This window comes from Penicillium oxalicum, chromosome I, assembly GCF_001723175.1.
Source record: "Penicillium oxalicum strain HP7-1 chromosome I, whole genome shotgun sequence".
NCBI lineage: Eukaryota > Fungi > Ascomycota > Eurotiomycetes > Eurotiales > Aspergillaceae > Penicillium > Penicillium oxalicum.
In genome coordinates, this window is record NC_064650.1 from 2386067 (window position 1) to 2406351 (window position 20285).

The 20285-nt window shown below is 50.8% G+C and overlaps 8 protein-coding genes across 8 annotated transcripts; 4 read left to right on the forward strand and 4 right to left on the reverse strand.

The window, feature by feature from the left end:
- Positions 1–51: 51 nt before the first annotated feature.
- POX_a00813 (putative feruloyl esterase B-1) lies at positions 52–1712 on the reverse strand (the record flags this gene model as incomplete). The annotated part of the gene is made up of 2 exons (XM_050109751.1): positions 52–1289; positions 1355–1712. 2 exons carry the CDS (start codon positions 1710–1712, stop codon positions 52–54), a joined length of 1596 nt encoding a protein of 531 aa, XP_049973519.1.
- Positions 1713–5206: 3494 nt separating this feature from the next.
- POX_a00814 (uncharacterized protein) lies at positions 5207–6933 on the forward strand (the record flags this gene model as incomplete). Its single annotated transcript, XM_050109752.1, has 2 exons — positions 5207–6742; positions 6826–6933. 2 exons carry the CDS (start codon positions 5207–5209, stop codon positions 6931–6933), a joined length of 1644 nt encoding a protein of 547 aa, XP_049973520.1.
- A 637-nt stretch (positions 6934–7570) lies between these two features.
- POX_a00815 (uncharacterized protein) lies at positions 7571–9463 on the reverse strand (the record flags this gene model as incomplete). The annotated part of the gene is made up of 4 exons (XM_050109753.1): positions 7571–8071; positions 8125–9312; positions 9362–9387; positions 9436–9463. 4 exons carry the CDS (start codon positions 9461–9463, stop codon positions 7571–7573), a joined length of 1743 nt encoding a protein of 580 aa, XP_049973521.1.
- A 221-nt stretch (positions 9464–9684) lies between these two features.
- POX_a00816 (N-glycosylase/DNA lyase) lies at positions 9685–11134 on the forward strand (the record flags this gene model as incomplete). Its single annotated transcript, XM_050109754.1, has 3 exons — positions 9685–9710; positions 9816–10633; positions 10692–11134. 3 exons carry the CDS (start codon positions 9685–9687, stop codon positions 11132–11134), a joined length of 1287 nt encoding a protein of 428 aa, XP_049973522.1.
- A 760-nt stretch (positions 11135–11894) lies between these two features.
- POX_a00817 (40S ribosomal protein S13) lies at positions 11895–12781 on the forward strand (the record flags this gene model as incomplete). Its single annotated transcript, XM_050109755.1, has 4 exons — positions 11895–12096; positions 12204–12236; positions 12467–12513; positions 12608–12781. 4 exons carry the CDS (start codon positions 11895–11897, stop codon positions 12779–12781), a joined length of 456 nt encoding a protein of 151 aa, XP_049973523.1.
- A 385-nt stretch (positions 12782–13166) lies between these two features.
- On the reverse strand, positions 13167–15663 carry POX_a00818 (uncharacterized protein; the record flags this gene model as incomplete). Its single annotated transcript, XM_050109756.1, has 3 exons — positions 13167–13676; positions 13736–15110; positions 15188–15663. 3 exons carry the CDS (start codon positions 15661–15663, stop codon positions 13167–13169), a joined length of 2361 nt encoding a protein of 786 aa, XP_049973524.1.
- A 676-nt stretch (positions 15664–16339) lies between these two features.
- POX_a00819 (Set1 complex component sdc1) lies at positions 16340–16687 on the forward strand (the record flags this gene model as incomplete). Its single annotated transcript, XM_050109757.1, has 2 exons — positions 16340–16497; positions 16600–16687. 2 exons carry the CDS (start codon positions 16340–16342, stop codon positions 16685–16687), a joined length of 246 nt encoding a protein of 81 aa, XP_049973525.1.
- A 1704-nt stretch (positions 16688–18391) lies between these two features.
- On the reverse strand, positions 18392–19579 carry POX_a00820 (uncharacterized protein; the record flags this gene model as incomplete). Its single annotated transcript, XM_050109758.1, has 4 exons — positions 18392–18897; positions 18958–19316; positions 19376–19475; positions 19543–19579. 4 exons carry the CDS (start codon positions 19577–19579, stop codon positions 18392–18394), a joined length of 1002 nt encoding a protein of 333 aa, XP_049973526.1.
- Between the last annotated feature and the right edge of the window lie 706 nt (positions 19580–20285).

The following is a 20285-nucleotide window of genomic DNA, read 5'->3' on the forward strand; positions in this document are numbered from 1 at the left end:
CAAAAATTGAATAAACGTAGATACTCAGATTGACTATGTACAAGCACTTAACTAAACACATTTCCAGGAGTTTTCATCTTCGTACGGCCCCGGACCAACATGCTTATTGCGCTTAGGGTACTTGCAGTGCTTACGACGATAATCCACCGCCGTGCCATTGAACTTTGTGCCTCGCACATACTCTGGTGCAATACCTTTCTCAACCCATTGCACCATCGCGAGTAGAACATTGTCCTCGGGGTTGTTCCCTGCAAACGTGCCCATACCCTGACCGATGGACCCGGCCCCTTCCCCTGTACTGCAGTGACTCATGCCGCTAATGGGGAAGAAGCGATAGAAATCATCCAGCTCAGTAGGGCTGCGGCTCATTGTATCGGCGACGTGCTTGTAGTACATTTTTGAGCTGTCCGAGGTGATGATGGGATCTTCCATCCCGTGGTAATGAAGGACCTTGCCCTTCTTCTTTTGGAACGCGGAGATGTCGCCCTGGAACGTGGAGAGATTGAATGGGTCCTGTGCGTCTGCAACGAGAGCATCGTGAATGGTCCATGAGGTAGGGTCCCATGATGGATCGCTGTAGACAACGTAGCGGAACCAGTCCGTGGCGTAGCTGAATGACCTGCCATTATAGTAGATGAAGGAGGCAGGAATCTCCGAGCCAGGTTGCATCCGCGGATACAAGAGCGTATCATTGTCACCATACAAGGGACTGAAGACCCTGTTGACAGTCTCTAACTGGGTGCCAGTCAGGCAGGAGCTCGACCCGCCATGGGTCGTCGAGTTGCAAAGCAATGTCTCGAAGACAGGATGGCAGAGATCGGGGTCTTCGATCAATCCGTCCGCGGCGCCATCGAGATCATCACACTGCCGAAGAATCTCCTCATGGACCGTGGCCCACTGTGCACCAGTCACGAAACTTGCCGCACTTGAATTGCCCGTGATTGTGAGGAAGCGAGCCCCCCAGTTGATCAAATTGATTTGGTTGAATGCAGGCGATCCCGCGAGCACCCCGTCAAAGTCATCAGGGAATTTCTGCACAGCTTTCCACCCTTGCCGGCCTCCAGTTGAGCAGCCCATATAATAGGATTTGTCATAGCCCCGGCTGTAGAACTGTTTCGTGATCTCCTTGCCGACAACAACACAGGTGTGCATGGCGCGGTAGGCATAGTCGGCGACGGTTTCGTTGTTGCGATAAAAAGAGACACCAGTATCACCAAAATGACCATTGTTGGTGGCGACAGTAGCAAAGCCGTATTGTGTCGTATAGAACATGTCCGAATACTGGAGGCCTGCGGATTGAAAAAAAAGATGAGTTCGAATTGTAAGATTCTACAGGTGGGGATATTCAGCTTACATCCACCTATTCCACCATTTCCTGTACTCAGAAACCGTCCAGAGTAGTTGCTGGGCAGCCAAGCCTCCATGTAAATCTGACTCTTCGGCGAAGTCGTCACATTGAGAGACACTCGACAGAAGTCAAAGGGAGTCTTATTGCCGTAAGCGTTGCCTGCACAGGTGGAAGGGATATTTTCCATGGAAATGTTGGTCCCAGCCGCTACGTATGTAACGCCATGAATGGTTGCGTCGTGGACCTTGATCTTGTGGGAGAATTGTTCACATTTCTTTTGGAACGAGCCATTACCATCCGTTTTTCTGATGGCGACAGCAGAGGCAGTGGCGACAAGCCCTGAAACTAGCAAAGATAAGTGCATGCTGAAGAATGATGATGCGACTCAGACCCAGTGGATTGAGGAGACTGTCTGGAGACTCGAAGTGGCCTTGACTTCCGTACGGCCGGGCACACTTATATACCCTGCTGTGCCGTGTTGATGCGATCTACCGGAATCATGAAAGCTGCAGATACTGCATTTCTGTAAAAAGGGGTAAGCCAGGCTTTCCAGATACAGTAAAATTACGTCGTCTGATTGCAGAGTAAGTGCCTTTTGACGAAAGTCTAATGCTCCGGGCTGTATGGGGCCCCGCAATTTAGCCGGAAAAGTGGAAGCTTAGTAGGGATTTCCCCGCACGGTACACGAGTCAGGACGGCACTTTGGACGACTAGTCATGCCGATGGACTGAGACCGAGGCTTTGGAGGCCTGGGAAAGTGTGTAATATTCCATGCCGATAGTCTTGCCGCGTATATTTTACTGTCTGACGGGGCGAAACTTGTGTTCGTCACCGCTCTACTGTAAAAAATGGTCCTTACGTGATTGGGAGTGATTCAAGCATCACTGCGAGCTGAGGAAGCACATTGTGGATCCCACTTTTGTTCTGGGTAGAATATAGCACTATTGGGCATCATACTGTTGATAAAAACCAGCTGCCTCACCATAGGGACGTTCAGGTACTGCCAGTCATTGAGTCAGGGGGGGGGGGGGGGCATTCTCCATTGTACTTCCACGGATGACTTTCTATATAATAGGCTTCGCTGCATCACGAAGACCAAGGGTCCCATGGCTTTGGATCCGGTCGAGAGGACTTGCGCTCTCAAAAGTGTACTTTGAGGGTCAGAGATGTAACGTAGGCCACTAGGTGCGAGAGTGACATATTGTCACATATTGCGCAAGCTGGAGAGATTATACCTCACAGTCATGATTCAGTCGACTGCAGAAAAGGCTGATTCATCATGTCTTCAATCCGACCAACGGTCTTGTACAGTAATGGTAGATCATTTTGCTTACCAACCCATCATTCATGTAGAACCTATACTCGGACCATGCGCCTACAAGCCGGACACTGCAACCTCGCCAGTTCGGCAGTGCTCGTTCAAGCGAAACGTCACCGCTGGTGCGGCAGCTCTGTTTTGAACCCCGTAAAACTCTAAGTCTGCTCACGAGAATTAGCCATTGAAGACGTTCAATTTGGACCGGCAACTGAAGAGGTACCCAAAGACCGCCTATGCCGAAGACTACAGCAAAGTACAGTACGGTAACTTTAGCGGCATAAGAAGGATATTACTAGTGGACAATGGGAACTAACGGGACTATCAAGACAGGATAAGTTCGATTCTTGCTCTTCGTGTTTTGTAAAGATGCTGCATGAGATGATATGCATTGACACAGATATGGTCGTTGAATAGACATATGCCTTGTGATCGGCTGGCCATCCCAACCTTCTTGCTTAAGCTACATCGCCACGCGCAGAAGAATTGGCTCGTAATCACCCTATTGAACGAGCCCCGAAGTGAAAATTTTTAGCCTTGTCCATTCTGGTGGTATTCGCTGGGAGAGCCCCGAAGAGGACAGGAGTTATCATGGTGGTGAAACTCGATATTTCGGGGCATTTCATAAACTTGTAGTCAGATTATTCGAGCGCTATGAACAAGAATTTGGAAATCAATACAATATACATTGATTCGCAAAATGCCAAGCGAGCGGCAAGTCGAGACTTGATCGCTACCTACCTGCCCACGTACGAGATTGGATACTCATGTCTCGACTGGCTCTCTTTGAATCCTTGACCTCGGTCAAGCTTATTTTGATGATCCTCGAAGGCTGTGCCGACGTGGATCTTGCACCGCGCTTGCGCTCTGACCATGACTCAGAGGTGAAATTGATGTATACAAGGTGAAGCTTTTTCTTCCAGTATATTCTTCGCTAAGCCATGGCAGACACCAACCCAATTTCAAAAGTTTCAAAATGACATCTCAATGAAACACGCACGAGGGTTGGATGGCCTCTCGAATGACAGATATGTAGTCTCCAGCGGAGTAATTGTTTCAGCATTCAAGCCGATAGGGGTTGCTGGTCCTTGGCAGTGCTTCAGATCAACCGTAGACGCTCTGAAGAAAGTAAATTGACCGCATTAAGTTACCCAACAGTGGTGCAAATGCAAACAGGGACTCTGATGATGCAGCCCAAATAAACGATCGAGGCCCTTTAGTCTTTTGCAAGCCTACGGCTCATCCTCGGCACCGGCGAGCAAGATCAGCGCCGGGCGATGAAACATTTCCTTGGCGTCGCGTCGCCGGTCCGAACGGGAAGACGAGACAGGGAAGTTCCTTCGAACACACATTTGCTTCTCCGTCTGATTGGTGGACTGCGGAGAGACTGACCCAGGGATACTGACAGCTGCCATTAATCAGCTACAAGCGTCGGCAATCGGCTGCAATTTACGGTGCGAATCGGACGGTGGAAAAAAAGTTGATCAGATAACGATCACCTGATGAAGAATCGATTGCACGCAGGGAAATCCTTCAGCCGATCATTTCCCGTTGTTTCATAAACTCTACCGCCTTCAACCCACTTTCGATTCCTTTCCTCATTCAATGAAGTGGATGAAGTGGAGTGGTAGGAACCACGCAACCACTAACAGTCCAAGAGGAAAATCTTCGGAAATCCAAGTCGAATCGGGAGATGCGGTGGCTTCGCTCCGAGTCGCGGCTCAGAACTTTGAATCGATGCAACGCTGAAGACATCAAGATAGGGCGCACTATGCACTCAGACTCCTCCCACTACCTGCCACCTGGACCCGGCACCTAGTCTTTCAATGCCATCTTGCCGTCGTTCCATACAATCACAAGTTTCATTTTGGGATGATCCTGGGCCCACGAGCACGCTCCTCCTTTCAGTCTCAGACCGTGAGTGAAAAACCCTGCAAGTCTATTCTGGGTCTTCAGGCCGTTGAAAGACCCACTCAATCTGGCATCTCGGGACTCGGAAACCCAGTGAAACATCGTCATCCCAATAGTGGAGGTGCGGGCCATCTCGAACGATTGCTATTGCTTGCACCATGAAATCATTGTGCGGTTCCAGCATCCCCCTTGGACCAGCCCTCAGAGGTGCTCTTGTTTCATGCTCGTAAGGATTCGATTATTAGAGGATTACTCAGGAGGGTCTAATGGTTCTAGTCCCTGATTCTCTGGCCTAAATGGTGTTCCCTGCTTTCAGAAGGCTCTCGAAGAGATCCACTGCACCAGAAACTCAGTGGCTTGGATGCTTGGTTTCTTTCTAGCAAGGGAATAGATCTGCACTTGGGACAGCAAAGCCACTGCGATACGCCGTGAACTATGACACCATCAAGAGAAAAAAGAACGGCCGGAAGTTCGACCTGGGCTCGGAGAAGGCTGAAATGGGAAATAAGGAGAGAAATCTAGAATGATGGTACGTTAAATAGCCTGGAAGGCCACGCCTTTGAATGCTTGGATCGAAAAATTAACTTTGTAAATTCTATACCCCTTTCAGCCCAAGCGCATATCCTGCCAAAATGCAGCTCTTGCGCGTGAGCCTCCAAGCAGCGTTGATCGCTGCGGCTGGTAGCCTGGCTTCGGCTTCAACTTTCAAGAGTGATCACTATGATTATATCGTCGTCGGAGGCGGCCCCTCGGGTATCATCGCCGCGGAGAGATTTGTCGAGGCGGGCAAGAAAGTCCTCCTTCTTGAGCGTGGTCAAGGGCCAACCGTGGCCACCGGCGCCAACGATACTCTTCCCTGGAACAACGAGTTGACACCAATTGACCTGCCCGGACTGTCTGCAGATATCGGAGCTCTTCCAGAATGGAAGCAGTACATGTGCACCGATACTGCAGGCAACGCAGCCTGTGTCCTCGGAGGCGGCACAACGGTCAACTACATGGTCTTTATCCACCCCTCCGATCACGATTTCGACCACAACAGCAACTGGCCTGCTGGGTGGAAGTGGAGGGACATCAAGCCTGCTGCGGAGAGACTCTACGAGCGAAATGCGGGCACAACCCAGCCGTCTATCGATGGCAAGCGATACGATCAGGGTGCCTACAACGTTCTCTCGCGCTTCTTCAACAGACTTGGCTGGAAGTCAGTCGACACCATCGACGAGCCTAACAAGAAACACAAGGTCTACAGTTACCCTGCGTGGAACATCAAGGACTCGGTTCGCGCAGGACCTGTCCGGACTTACTTGCCCATTGCCCAAAAGAGCGAGTCCTTCGATCTGCACCTGGGCGTGAAAGTGCTTCGGGTTGTGCGCGAAGGCTCCAAGATCACCGGTGTCGAGGTGCAAACAGGCTCCAACGAGACCGAGATCGTTACTGTGGGCCCCAATGGTCGCGTCGTTCTCGCCGCCGGTGCCCTGTCCACTCCGCGCCTCCTCTTCAACTCGGGTATCGGCCCGGCGAAGCAGATTGAAATGGCCCAGAGCAGCGGCATTGCTGTCCCCGCTAAGGAGGACTGGATTCAACTGCCAGTCGGCGTCGGTCTCATGGATCACCCCATCTTCACGATCACAGTCAAGACCAACGGAACATTTGGCATTCCCGACTACAACAGCATTCTCGATGGCAGTGACGCCACCGACATTGAGCTCTACAAGCAAGGCAGCGGCCTTCTGACCCAAGGCAAGCACCGCATGATCTTCTTCAGCTCAAACACCTTCCGCAACCACACTCGCTACTACCAGGGTTCTTGCGCTCCGAGCAAAAACGGCGTTATCGGCATCAAGGTTTACATGACCCACGGACTCACCTCGCACGGTGTTCTCGGTCTCGATTCCAAGCAAAACACCGTCGTCCAGAAGTCCCCCTACATGCAGACTCCCGATGACCGTATGGCCGCTCGCGCCTTCATTCAGGGTTTGGTCAAGGATATTGAGGCTCCCTCGTCCGGTCTGACTCTGGTGGACAATCTTAACACCACCGCCATTCTGAAGAGCCTGACACCCGGTACTCACTATGCCACTACCGCGAAGATGGGCGTGGACGATGGCCGCAAGAACGGTACCTCTGTGGTGGATACCAACACCAAGGTCTACGGCACTGACAACCTGGTAAGAACTATCCCGTCAGCTTTCTCACTGATATATGCTTGAAGAAACACGACATATACTGATAATTCATCTCACTACCGCAGTTCATTGTCGATGGCAGTATTCACCCCGACCTTTCCACGGGTAATATCCAGGCTACCATCATGGTCGTTGCGGAGGCTGCCGCAGCCAAGATTTTGGCTGTGAATTAAAAAGAAAAAAACCACCGACCTAAGCTAGAGGTCTGGATGGAAAGTCATTTTGAAACGCATACCCTACCCGCCATAGAGGGCTTTTAAAGATGAAATACACGAGAGATCATCTCACATTTTCTGGAGTCTATTTAGCTGAAATGGAAATAGCGTAGCCTCGATGACAGATAGAGCACGGAAAGGTCTCGCCCAAAGATGGAAGATTGGTCGATCGAAGAACCACCTGAGGTGAGCTGCCATGCTAAGAAGACCGAGTCGACCATCTTCTCCAAGCGCCTTTGTCATGCCAGTTGTGGGTTTCAAGGTGGATTGTTCGCATCAGCTACTTTCGAAGGAGTGTCGTGTACGTCAGAGACAGGCTACTATGGAAAATGCCACAAGGCTGAGTCAACACAGCAGTTCGTTACTAATGCCTTTCCTCGTCCACCTGGAGTAACCAAATATAAATCAAGCTTCCAATCAACCGAAGAGGAGGGGAAAAAAAGGAAAAAAAAAAGGAAACCGCAAGGTAACATTTTGATAAAGTTCAGTAAGGCATCAAGGCCAATGCCATGCAAAGGCGAAGTAACTATGATACATTCAGCTCCGAGAGAATTGAGGCTGACTCGAACTGTGAAGATCGTCCACCACAAAACTATCACCACGCGTCGACATCGAAATTCTCCTCACCAAAGTAGGAAACGACGACGGTGCGGTCTGAAAACTTTCGACCGGCGAGCGCCTTCAGGGCATTGGTCGCAGACTCGGGGGTTTCAAACTTGACATAAATTTTTCCAACACCGGCAGCCTGGCGATTTCCACCAGACGGCCGGGGAATCTTGAGGCTCAAAACCTTGCCGTATTTGGCGCATTCCTCTTGCACATCCTCCATGATCTCCTCATAGTCGTCGTTATCAAGAAGCTCGTCCACGGTCACCATGTTAAGAAGTTGCAGCACACGACCGGCCTCCATATCTTGAGAGGTAGTCTTGGCGAACATCGACATGGCATTCACTCCCATATCGAGACCTGCAGCCTGAGTGGTACCAATACTGGCGCGAACAACCTTCAAGTGGCGGTCACCAAGTTCCATGCCGTTGAGACCCTCCACAGCAATTGTGGTAGTGGTAGGATCGGCATATTCACAGAAAGCGATACCCTATTGCTTGATTAATAAACCGCATTTCTGAAGCCTCGCAGAATGTCACTTACTCGCGATTCTTCAGTCGACGCGTCCTTGACCAAAATGAACGATTTGAGTTCACCAAAGGACTTTAACAGCATAGTCACAGGCTCCTCGGGAATGTATGCAGGGATATTAGAAACACAGATCTTGTTGGGAGAGTCTGGCACCTCGTTCAGCAGAACGCCTTCCTGGTACTCTTGTTCTGCGCTTCCGTTGGGGACGATATAGTCCTTGGGACGGCGAACCTCGAGGCCTTTCTCAGTGCCCTCCGCCATGGTGATCCCGTCGAAAGCCAGAGCGACCGTCGCATCGTTGGGTGACTTGAATTCCAAAAGTGCGAAGGTGTTGTCATCAGCCACTTGCGCAGAGACACAAGGGTCGACATTGTGCACGACATTCAAGCCGTTGAGTTGTAAATTGAAGAAAGACACGAGATTCTCACCAGCCGTAGCAGGAGGAAGATTGTAGACAAACAAGCGCTTCGCTTGGCGTGAATTCGATGGCTTCAGGGCCGTAGTCTCGACTGACCCTCCAGCAGGCGGGTTCATAAACGCTTGCAGGCGGCTGGGATCCATGGGCTGCTGTCGTGGAGCTCCGGGAAGAGGGAACATCCCCGAGAGCTTAGCTTGTTCTGCTGTCACATTCTCGTAACCGGGAGGCTTGATATCCCACTGTGTCAGGCGACGCTTGCGGTCTAAAACGGAGGGCACGTCTGTGAGGTCTGGAGTAGGCTCTTTCCTGCGTGGCGGAGACGCGCTTCGTCGTGCTGGCTCAGGTCCATTTCCACCACCGGCTGCCCTACCGCCTGCTCTCCGATCACCCCCACGCTCTTGGTCTCCACGCTCTCGGCGGTCATCACGGCCACCGCGCCGAGGGCGTTCATCGAAAAGGTCTCGTCGGGATCTGTCGTCGAAGTCGCGCCGGCGGCGATCGCCACCACGCTCTCCACGTTCTCCCCGCTCTCCTCTTTCTCCACGCTCACCACGGTCAGCGCGGTCACCACGATCCCAATCACGTTCTTCACGGCGACTGGAGTAGCGATCCTCTCGCTCTCGGGCACGGTAATCTCGGCTTGAAGAGTAGGAATTGGTCTCTGCTTCGCGACGCGCACCACGCGCGCCAAAGTGAGGCGAGCGTGATCGTCGTCTTTCACCTGCTCCTCGTTCCGCCCGATCTCCACGGTCACCTCGGTCTCGGTCTCGCCGCTCGTCGCGCTGGTTGGAATTAGTAAATGGCCGTATAGAAAGACGAATTGTCACTTACGAAGTGATCGCGAGGACGCGCCGATTCTAATTCCAGTTAGCACGAGGTTTAATAAGTCATTTGACTATGCTTACCTCTTGATGTATAGGTGTCACCGTTCATGTTGAGCTTCCTGGATGATAAGCGAAGCTATTGGATCGCACCTTGTTGAAGGGGAAAACTGGAAGCTCCCGTCCTCATGAGGGCGGTCAAACACTTACCGCCTTCTTGAAACTGGATGAAAGGCAGAAAGCTTCCTTATCGCCGTCTATCGATTTGCGATAGGCTTTCCAACAGCAAATATTCTGCGCATCGGCAATAGTCATGGCTGGAGTGTTTTCAGAATGGCGAAGATTGCCGATAGGCTTGAGTGAGCTGTGTATCAATACTACATTACGCTGTGGACAATCATTCAGGTCAGATTTTTCTTTCTAAAATACTTCATCGCCTACGACAACCTTCTGACCCCTTGTAGATGGCAACATATCCCCGAAGAGGAAGAATGGCGCTGTGTGCTCCATGGGAAGCTACTTTCGTTGAAGCAAGACACATCGAACCTTTATTATCGCCATTATAAATCTTTTTCTTTGACATCGATACCCTCTCCTCCAGACTCAAAAATCTCGTCTCGAGCGCAGTCCGATACAGAGTCTAGTGACATCAAAGCACCTGGCGATAATGCGCTTGATGACGAGGTTTTGCGTCTGATCAAGCATTATTTGAATCTGTCTCCGAGTCTATCCAGCCTCTATGAGCAATGGTCTAGCAACGATGCCAATTTTAAGAAGAAGGCCGTCCAATTCACGGGAATTCGTATCCTTCGTCAGGATCCATGGGAGGCACTCGTCTCGTTCATATGCAGCAGCAACAACAATATCGCTCGGATCTCCCAAATGGTGGAGAAATTGTGTCTAAACTATGGTGACTTCATCGCCAAGATTGGTGACCGCTCCTACCACGATTTTCCAAACCCAGAGGCTCTCGCAGGCAACGACGTCGAAAGCAATCTTCGCAGCCTTGGCTTTGGATACCGAGCGAAATACATTCACCGCACCGCAGTCATGGTCTCTCAGGAACGAGAGAAGGGGTGGCTTGAAGGTCTATGTAACCCCGAGTCTCCAGTGTTTGGAGTCTTGCCGAAACCTGGCGAAACAATGCAGCCTGAGGGACGACAAGGCTATCGTAATGCCCATGAGAATTTGCTAGAGCTGCAAGGTGTCGGGCCAAAGGTTGCGGATTGCGTATGTCTCATGGGTCTCGGTTGGGGTGAATCAGTCCCTGTGGATACTCACGGTCAGTCCTTCTCACCAACCCAAGAGCCTTAAAAAGGCGTAGCACTAACATGAAGTAGTCTGGCAAATCGCACAGCGGGACTACCGATTTGGTAAAAGCTCCCACAAATCTTTGACCAAAGCGACGTATGACGCGGTGGCCAATCACTTTCGGAAGCTATGGGGTCAAGAGGCTGGATGGGCCCATAGCGTGCTATTCACAGCAGATCTCAGGTCATTTTCCGATCGACTCGCAGCGACGAAGAAGGTTGACGTGTCCGTCAAGGAAGATGGAGAGGATATTGAAGTCAAAACCGAGGTGAGAACTGCTGTGATGTTGACAGCGCCGAAAGAAGAACTAGATTCTGTCAACATCAAATCCGAAGAAACAGAGATGAAGCCCATGACCGAGGTGATTCGGACAAGGAAAAGAAGGGGACCAAAGGAAGAGATCGTCCAGGCTGCCCATACGACTGATACGAGGAGGGTATCGAAGCGACTCCGGAAGATCGGGGACCCATGAAATCTAGACGCTAAGTGAAGGGCTGTCTCATGCTGGCAGGGGCGCGATGTACATTGTGACCGCGGGTGAGCGTTTACATAAAATTACAGGAAATCAAAGTGTTTCTGTGAAAGCATATCATTGGAAAATCTAATCTGGTATTCTGATGCGTTGACTAAGAGTCTGGGAGAGATCTGTGAGGAGAGTTAGTGAAAATAGTCTCCACCACACAATGCACAAGAAAAGAGAGCGGATAGGTGATAGTTCAGAAGTCCAGTTAGATCATCGAAGACACATCCGGAGACGTGCTTCTGACATAAGAGGTACCAGAAATAAGTAATAAAAAGTGTTGTTTCATCATGAAAGGAGTGTGTAGAAAGGGGAAAGGAAAGGCATCGATAAACACTGACCATATGTATCCCCGGCGAATTGGGTCGGTACCAGTTCTATCGAGGTTTGAAAGACAAGAGTTCAGTCCAACGACACACTTGAGAGCAGCTCGAAAACATTAATTTCAAAAACCACTCTCAAAGCATCGGTGCATCTTGAAAATTAGTGGATTGGGTTCTGACGAAACAAGAAACAAGTCGTGGAAGGCGGAAGCTTTGTCGCAGCGGAAGAAAAGGCGGCGCGGAAAAATAAGCGAAACGGACACGTGACCCACACACTGGACGGTCCGCCTCACGTTTAATCTTCATCCAACTCCACCCGTTAATTTCACTCATCCATCTCGACAACTTCCGACCAGCTCACCGTCGCCGGACCAAATACCACAGCAAAAATGGGTCGTCTTCACTCCAAGGGCAAGGGCATGGCTGCCTCCGCGCTCCCCTACTCCCGCGCTCCCCCTGCGTGGCTCAAGACCACCCCCGACCAGGTTGTCGACCAGATCTGCAAGCTGGCCAAGAAGGGTGCCACTCCTTCCCAGATCGGTGTTGTCCTCCGTGACTCCCACGGTGTTGCTCAGGTCAAGATTGTGACCGGTAAGAGATTTGTCCTTTGCGAATGGGATCTCGCGCGCAATTTCGAAATCTGCGAGAGGTCGAGATAGGGAAAATCTCCGTGGTACTAACCTTTATCTTCTCAATAGGTAACAAGATCCTCCGTATTCTCAAGTCCAGCGGTACGACTCCAATCGCCAATCCTCTCACCCCTTCAATCGGTTGAAGAAAGTCTCGGATCGCATGTGAAAAATTTCGAACAATTCTCTGAGAAATGAGAACGAAACGATCGCACCGCGAACACCCCGACTCTTCTTCAACAAACCATACAATGCTTGCGCAGAAATGCACTCGCGACTAAGCCTCTGATTGGTCATGAAACAAGACTGACGGAGAGATTTTGGAAATACAGGCCTCGCTCCCGAGCTCCCCGAGGACCTTTACTTCCTGATCAAGAAGGTATGTCGGAAAACTCTTTTTTGGAGTGACTTTTAATCTGGAATTGATTGATGTCACAACCTTTGTTCGGTTGGCTGATATTTATTCTTCCCAGGCCGTCGCTGTCCGCAAGCACCTCGAGCGCAACCGCAAGGACAAGGACTCCAAGTTCCGCCTCATTCTGATCGAGTCCCGTATCCACCGTCTGTCCCGCTACTACAAGACCGTCGGTGTCCTCCCCCCCACCTGGCGCTACGAGAGCGCCACCGCTTCCACCCTTGTCGCATAAGCGATAACGTGGTTGTTTGTGGTAACTGGGAATGGAGCTGTGATGAAGCACTGTATCTGGCATATGATGTCGAGATCATCATTCTTACATATGTGCTAGATCCGCCCATACAAAAAAGAAACTATTACGAGTTATACCCATGTCTTTCAATCTCCAGCTTCTGACATCCGATCCATGAGCGATGATAATCAGAATTCTTATAAGCGCTCATCACTTCGTATTGCATGGCAGACGGTATACATTTCATTGTAGACATTGTAAGAGCTCAAGAGAGGCAACCAGCCTATGTACACTGTGCACCGTTCGGAGTCGACATGTCCAGTCCCTGTACATGAGATATTTCGGTTTCGAAGGATTTCATTATCATCCAAGAAAAAAAAATCGTCTAACCTGTCCTAACTTCCCTCGCGACGGCATTGCACAGCTCGACTTGGACTCCAGCACCCAGCAAAATATGAATCCAAAGCCGCTGAGTATCGCTCAATCGATCGTTCTCGGATTTAACCTCGGAGAACAAGACAATTTGCTCTTCGGGTTTCCACAGAAACAAATCTGGTATACCGCCGCCACGCTGCTGATACTCCTGTGCCATAACCTTGCATATCGTAGCCAGCGCTTCTCCTCGAAAACATTGCACAATTTCAACGAGATCATCCAGCTCGAAAGACCAGTCAATACCAATGGCACAGGGTTGTGTGGCTGATTCGCGCTCATAGATTTCCCGGATGAGGCGTTCGGCATCTCCATTGGTGATTTCAACGAGACGATGGTTGATTTCCGAGGCTCGAGATGGATAGAACACGTCTGTGTGCAAATCCAATGGACACGTTTGGAAGGCGGTTTGGAAGACGTTTGGTACGTATGTGAAGAGGATGTCGTAAAATAGTAGCCCGAACTGAAGACCAAAGTATCAGACCTTGCACACATTGCTGAATGTGAGGCTATTCCACTTACCAATGTTCGAACAATCCCACCCTCTGAATGATATCCTTTCCAACCGTGGTCTCGATACCAGCTCAGACACATGCTTTCGACACGACATTCTCCACCTTCCCTTTCATCAATCCAGACGGTGGCTTTGCCCTTTTTTGGCCCGTCTTCACTCTCGATACGGATCCCCTCGATTGTCCGCTCGGCAGGCTTACTTAGCATGACGTGCCCAAAATCATGCTGCTCCCTCTTCACGACTTTCAAGGCTTTCTCAAGCTTTGTGATCCTCTTCTGCAAATCATAGTGGTAGATGAGATGGCAGAGTGGGTCCTCAAGTCCCTCCTCGCACGTTTTCAGCGCAACTCGTTTCCAGAACTTGCGTTGATTTTCCTCATTGCGGCCCTCGTAGGGTGTCAATGCCCACATGTAATGTTCTTCCAGTAGAGCTTTGCGCTGGTACCATGCCCCGCGGCGGGAGGCGTGAAAAAGGCGCTGAGCAAGCAGTTCGCTCAGAAGCTCGTGCTCTCGTTTGTGTTCTTTGAATCGGCCCAGCGGCAGGAGGCTCTTGTGCATGACTCTGGTGTACACCCAGGCAGGCGAGAAGCGACGCAAATATGCGCCTTCGCCACTCTCATATATGGAGTCTTCCTTCCGTTGCTCTTCATCCACGAGTTGCTTCCATCGCGGGTAGAATTTGTCGGCCAGGTCTATGATTCGTTGCAACGAATCTGTGCTCGGGGGACCATTGAACTCAAGGATGCTGTCAATGTCGAATTGTGTTCTTATAGCCGACTCGAACTCCAAAAGTGTAACTCTAGAGGAGAAGATCGAGTTGGACCGGCACACGATGTATTGTGGAAAATTACGCCGCGATATCTTGGCAAGGATGATGGTGGTCAAGGACTTTTCTGTCCATTCAGTAGATCGGTAGAACACCAGATGCACACGCTCAAAGAGAGCACGTGGTTCTGACGTGAGTCGAATGCACTGACCCGTGTAATCGAGAATTTTTTGAAGAAAGTGGCCATCCCTATTACCAGGCTGGGCTTTGAACCCGAGACCAGTCTGCGACTGACTGGTCTCGCACAGAGCTGCAAGCAGCTCCTTCTTGTTCTTTCCCTGGGCTTTGACTTCTTTGGCAAACCATTTCAATTCGTCAAGCAACAACAGTGAGGACGCTTCTTCGAGCGTGGTGATCTTATCGGTACCATCGGCGAATCGAAATGTACTCCCGAAAGTGAGATCACCCACATTCGCGTCTCCTTGCTCGCTTTTGGGCAGCGTTCGATCTCTTTGGAGGTCGGTGGCCACGGCCGCCACGTCTGAAATGTCAGAGTAGTAGCCTAGTCTGCTGATACGATGCCAGGCGGATGTCTTGCGCAGAAAAAGCCGAACATACCTGAGAATTTGAATGTCAATACATATAAAGCTCACTTATTCTTAAATTTGCCGCATCATCGCTTATGTGAGACGTACAAATATTGCGATTCGTACGAGAGATCCTTCCACTGCCTGAACACCTCCATTTCCGCGTCGTTAAATAAGTGCGACTCTTCATCCAGCACTGTTTCTAGTGCCAAATTGAATGCATCCACATAGATGGAACTTTTCCCCCGCTCCCAGATTCCATCTCGCAACCTGGCATGTAAGCCTGGCCCTTCGTCAGTCTCGGGATCAATTTTACAAGCCTCGTAGGCCTTGATAGCATCCTCGTCGGTCTGAATAGCCGGCAACGAGATCTCCAGCTCCGTTGGACTGCTGAGAATATATCCTTCCGGCTCATCAAACAACGGTGCGGGAACTGGCGAGTCCACCACGCCAGATGAGGGACTCGGACTCGGCGGTCGCTTCTCCGGATCTTGATGCGTCTTGATTTCAAGTTCGGCCTCCTTCTCGGATGTCCTCTTGCGCTTCACGGAGCGCTGCGTGTCCCAGTAATGCAGCAGAGACATGCTGCAAAGAGGCCATGGGTACACAGTCCTCAGCGTCGAGGCATCGATTAGCTTGGATCAGAGTTCAACGGCGCGTCAAAAGCCTCGCGAGAGAACACGAAATCACGTGTCTGATATATCCTGGCTCGGGGGTGTTTGCACTGTTTGTGCAGACTGAATCCGCGAATCTTGATGAAACTTCCACCGGATCCAGCGAGCAACTAGAATCACTCTCAATATTTAGAGCTCAAATAAATATGAGCCTTGTAGCGGAAGTAGGATCATAATTAATACAATACGATTATATGTGTAGTTCTCTTTTTTGCCTCTTCCACCCCTTCGCCTCCCCCTTGACGACGACCTGCATATACCCTAAACAGAGTGCGGTCATACGGCAAGACGCAGCGCCCGAGGTTCCACTCGTAGTCTGTGGCTCCGCGAGTCTCCACCCGAATGCTTCACTCGTTGATCTCAAGACAATCTCCAGCTCCAACCACACGCCCCAACTTCAGATTCACTCCCCTTGAACGGAAGCCCTCTAGCCAGTCAGATTGTGGTTATCCTATACTCGTCTCTACCACTTGCCTATCTACTTGCGCAATTCAATCAAGCAACCCTCTTCCTCCACACCAGCCGCGAATTCCGCCGCATCGCTGCTCTCTTCCTCCCAGATCCACGTTACGAACCTCCCACCACCATGGCCGACACGAACGGAGGCGCCAATCTGCCATCACTAGACCTCTCCAGCGGCGTCGCACCGCAAGTTCGACCTGGAGGTGCCCCGGCCCGTGTATACCTCAACGAGAAGATCGTTCCATACCTGCTTGAGGGTATGAAGACTGTCACAAGGGACCAGTGGGTATTCCCGTCAACGTTGATGCATGAATGAATTCTGTTCAACTATAAAATGTTTATGGAAGGAAACAATTCTCAGAGGTTAACATTTGGTTTGCGCAGGCCACCCAATCCATTGCAAGTGTTGGGGGAATTCTTGATCCAGAAGAGCAAGGAAGTTGAAGGCGAGACCAAGAAAGATTCAGAGTGAATTTTGCTTCGCGTGTCATTTTGTAAAGTTAATCTGAAGCGCTGTGCTCGAGGAGTTTTGGAGGCGTCATCTAAGCGATTGTCGAATTCTTATGATATCTTTGGGCATTTCTCAGGTACGTATAGAGCTTGATGCATTTAGTGAGATTGAGACAACGTCTGACAGTCTTTTCAGGACTGTCACGACGCTGATGATGGACCAGAAGTCATCGATTACTGAGGGACCATGATGGATCATTCCGGCCATACGAGTCCAATGCTGTCGTTTCAGATACCCTAATGGAAGTTCTCCTAAAATATACTTTCCGGCTTTGTCAGGAAGGTATGCAAACGACTCGCCTACGCTTCAAGATCGAGAACTCTTGACGAATTGTCTATTCTCCATTTGGATAGCCTGCACCGCCTTGACCACACGAGCAATACAAAAGCCAGTCCCGGAATGACCGTTTATCGCTGGGACAGTGATAATTTGTATGTACTAACGTAGTCCTTAGTGGATCGGTCCTCGCACACACTGATGACTCTGAGTTGATGGAACTGGAATACTCCTTTCTTTCAGTGATATTTTATTTGCGTGATACTCAAAGAACTAAATGAGACGTAACACGCCCAGAGCGTAGCAGCCGACCGCGCATTCTTGTTCATGTTAGCCTGTAAAAGTAATAATTGTTCCTGATCCTGAAATGTATGAGTCAAGTCTCCAGAAGCGTCTTGCGCGAAAGGCCGGAGGAACATCAAGCTAGTCTCATGGTGAAATCATGAGAAAACAAACCTCAAGACACGCTGGCGCGGTGAAAACGAAGATGGCGACAGGCCAAGGATCAGAAGCGGACCACAGTGATAGCATTCCAAGCCTGCGGCCGTTAGTATCTCCGAGTCATCTTACCTGCAAACCAAGAAAAATCATTGATTTCCAGACACCTCCCTCGGGCAGACATTCCCTCGGATGGGTTCCGAGTCCCCGAGGCGCCATCTGCCATGAAGCATTTCGAGAAGACTACACGCGAAACACTGACGGCCTGGTTGAACGGAAACAAATAGGGCGGGGCTGTGGAGGGTGATGGATGAAAGAAATGCAGGTGATGAGGTTGCGGATGAATAAAGCCGATAGAAAATGTTTTAATATTGTCGAATACAGTCCGAGCCGTTACTGAAAAGCTGACAAGTGTTGTGCATAAGGCGAACAGTTCTGACCGATGGTGCTGATCCCAAGAGATAGCCGGATTACAGCGATATTTGTTTTTCATCTTTGCCGCTAGAGATTCTTTTTTTTTTCTTCTCTCCCGGGTTGCGTCGCTGAACAGACAAAAAGAGCCACATCTTCTATGCGACCGAATATTGGCGACAAGACTGGGATCGACCGATAAAGAGTTGCCGGGTCGGTCGCAGCGAGGCCTGTGGCGACTGAATATCCTCTGGAACAGAAACCTTGACGGGGGGAGAAAAGGCAGATGGCAGCTCGGAAAAAGGGGAGGTAAACAAAGGGGCAAAAACTCAAAAATATGACGACGCCCGTAGTCCCGTCGCAAACCCCGCGCATTAAAACAGTCTGAGAATATGAAGATAGGAGAAATGTGAAAAATGGAGGACATGAGAGGGCTTGGCATAGTCAAGGGGCATGAGGAGCGGGAGAACTTGAGCCATCAGACAGCGAAGGGTTCGAACAAAAGCTTCCCAACATTGAAGTGCAGGCCAAGGGTATACATTACCTGCTACCATAGCGGTCATCGCCACCACGACCCTCGTAGGAGCGGCCGCCACCGGAGTAGGGCTCACGAGGCTCACGGGGAGGAGCTGCGTCGTAGCTGGGAGGGTTGGCATCGCGGTCGTAATAACCACGGCCTTCACCGCCAGCGCCACCTTCAGCGGGGGGAGCACCACCAGCACCACCGGCACGGCGATCATCCCCACCACGACGGTCATCACGGCTGTAACGGTCACCATAGCGGTCGGGGCCACCGCGGTATCCGTGATCATCACGGGACTCTCGGCGGTAGTCACGGCCACCATAGTCACGGCGGTATCCACCATCACCACGGCCACCATCGCGGCCATAGTCACGACCGTAGTCGCGGCGATCGTTGTAGGAGTCGTAGCGGCCACCGCGGTAGTGATCATCATCGCGACGGCGCCAGCCACCACCACCACCGCCCATGGGGCCACGGCGGTCATCGTAGCGATCGCCACGGCGAGGAGGGCCTCGACCATCATCTAATGATTAAGAATTCAGCTGATAGTTGGCGACACAGTGCATCACAGGATGGGACTTACCTCGCTTGGGGGGTCCGAAGTATTTGCCGGGGGTGGGAGTGCGAGGACGGCTACGGCGCGCCTTCTCGATGCTGAGAGTGCGGCCCTCGATGACCTCACCCTGAAGGCCTTCCTTGGCGGCATCGGCCTGCTCAGCGGTGCTCATGTTGACGAATCCAAATCCACGAGATTCCTTGGTGTGAGGGTCCAGCATGATGGAGCAGCTAGAGACATCACCGTACTTCTCGAAAAGGCGCGAAATATCGGATTCGGTGAGACGAGGGTGGATACCAGTCACGAAAAGGTTGGATCCGGTATTCTGGGCACCTTCCTCATCCTCTTCCTCAACCAGATGGGCCTTGCGCAGGGGACCAGGACGGCTGTATCGAATTAGTGGATGTGCGCAGAGAGGTTTGTCATTGTGGTTGATGTGAATTACCTGTCCTCCGCACGGCCATTGGGGGAGCGGCTGCGAGCACGGTCGCCCCGAGGTTCATCGCGAGGCGAGGCACTACGGTCGCGATCGTACCGGGGCTCGTCTGGAAGGAAAAAGAAATTGCCATCGTCAGTAAGCGAGCGCACGACGGTCACTACAACATCACTTACCGGCGTAGCGGCCGTTGTCGTTGTCGTAGTCAGCCATGGTTGTCTGATGCAGCGAGGATGGGATGGGGAAGGAAAGAAGGAGGGAAGAGAAGAGAAGATGAGAAAGAGAGGACGGGCGGCGCTAGGCTTTCGGAAAGGAACAAACACTCCCGACAGCTGCAATCACGAGGGACTGGAAGGGTAGTCACAGGCAAACAAAAAGTCTGGTCGCAGAATAAGAAAGGGATGGGACGAAGATTCTTTTTGAGAATTTCCTGGTCAATAATAATAAAAATTGGTTTTTAAAAATGTAGATCTGACGTGGCGAGAGATATCAGTCTCAAGGGGGGAGAGAGCTGCGTGTTGGACAACAAAGCAAGGCGCCAAGAACTGGGGCACAGCAACCAGCGCGCGCGGGAGGAAGTACCAACAAAAGTACTGAAGTACATCCAGTCAGGTACGCAGCTGGATGTAAGTAATAGGGGTAAAAGTATAGCAGTGTGGTCTGGGTAGGAAATTGAATTTAACAACTACGACGATGATGCTACACCGTGGGAAACACAGTCGTTTCCTGAGAGTCTTCAATACACTGATGGCTGTACACACTCGATACATTCCAGGGGGACAGAAAATTCTGAGATATTACTAGGTTCTCATTGTCAAACACCCATCAGGGTGCAGAGGTACTCTAAACACCAATGTCAAAGCACCCAGTCTGCCTAAACTCATTGTACATCCCAGCAAGAGAAAATTAAACCAATTAA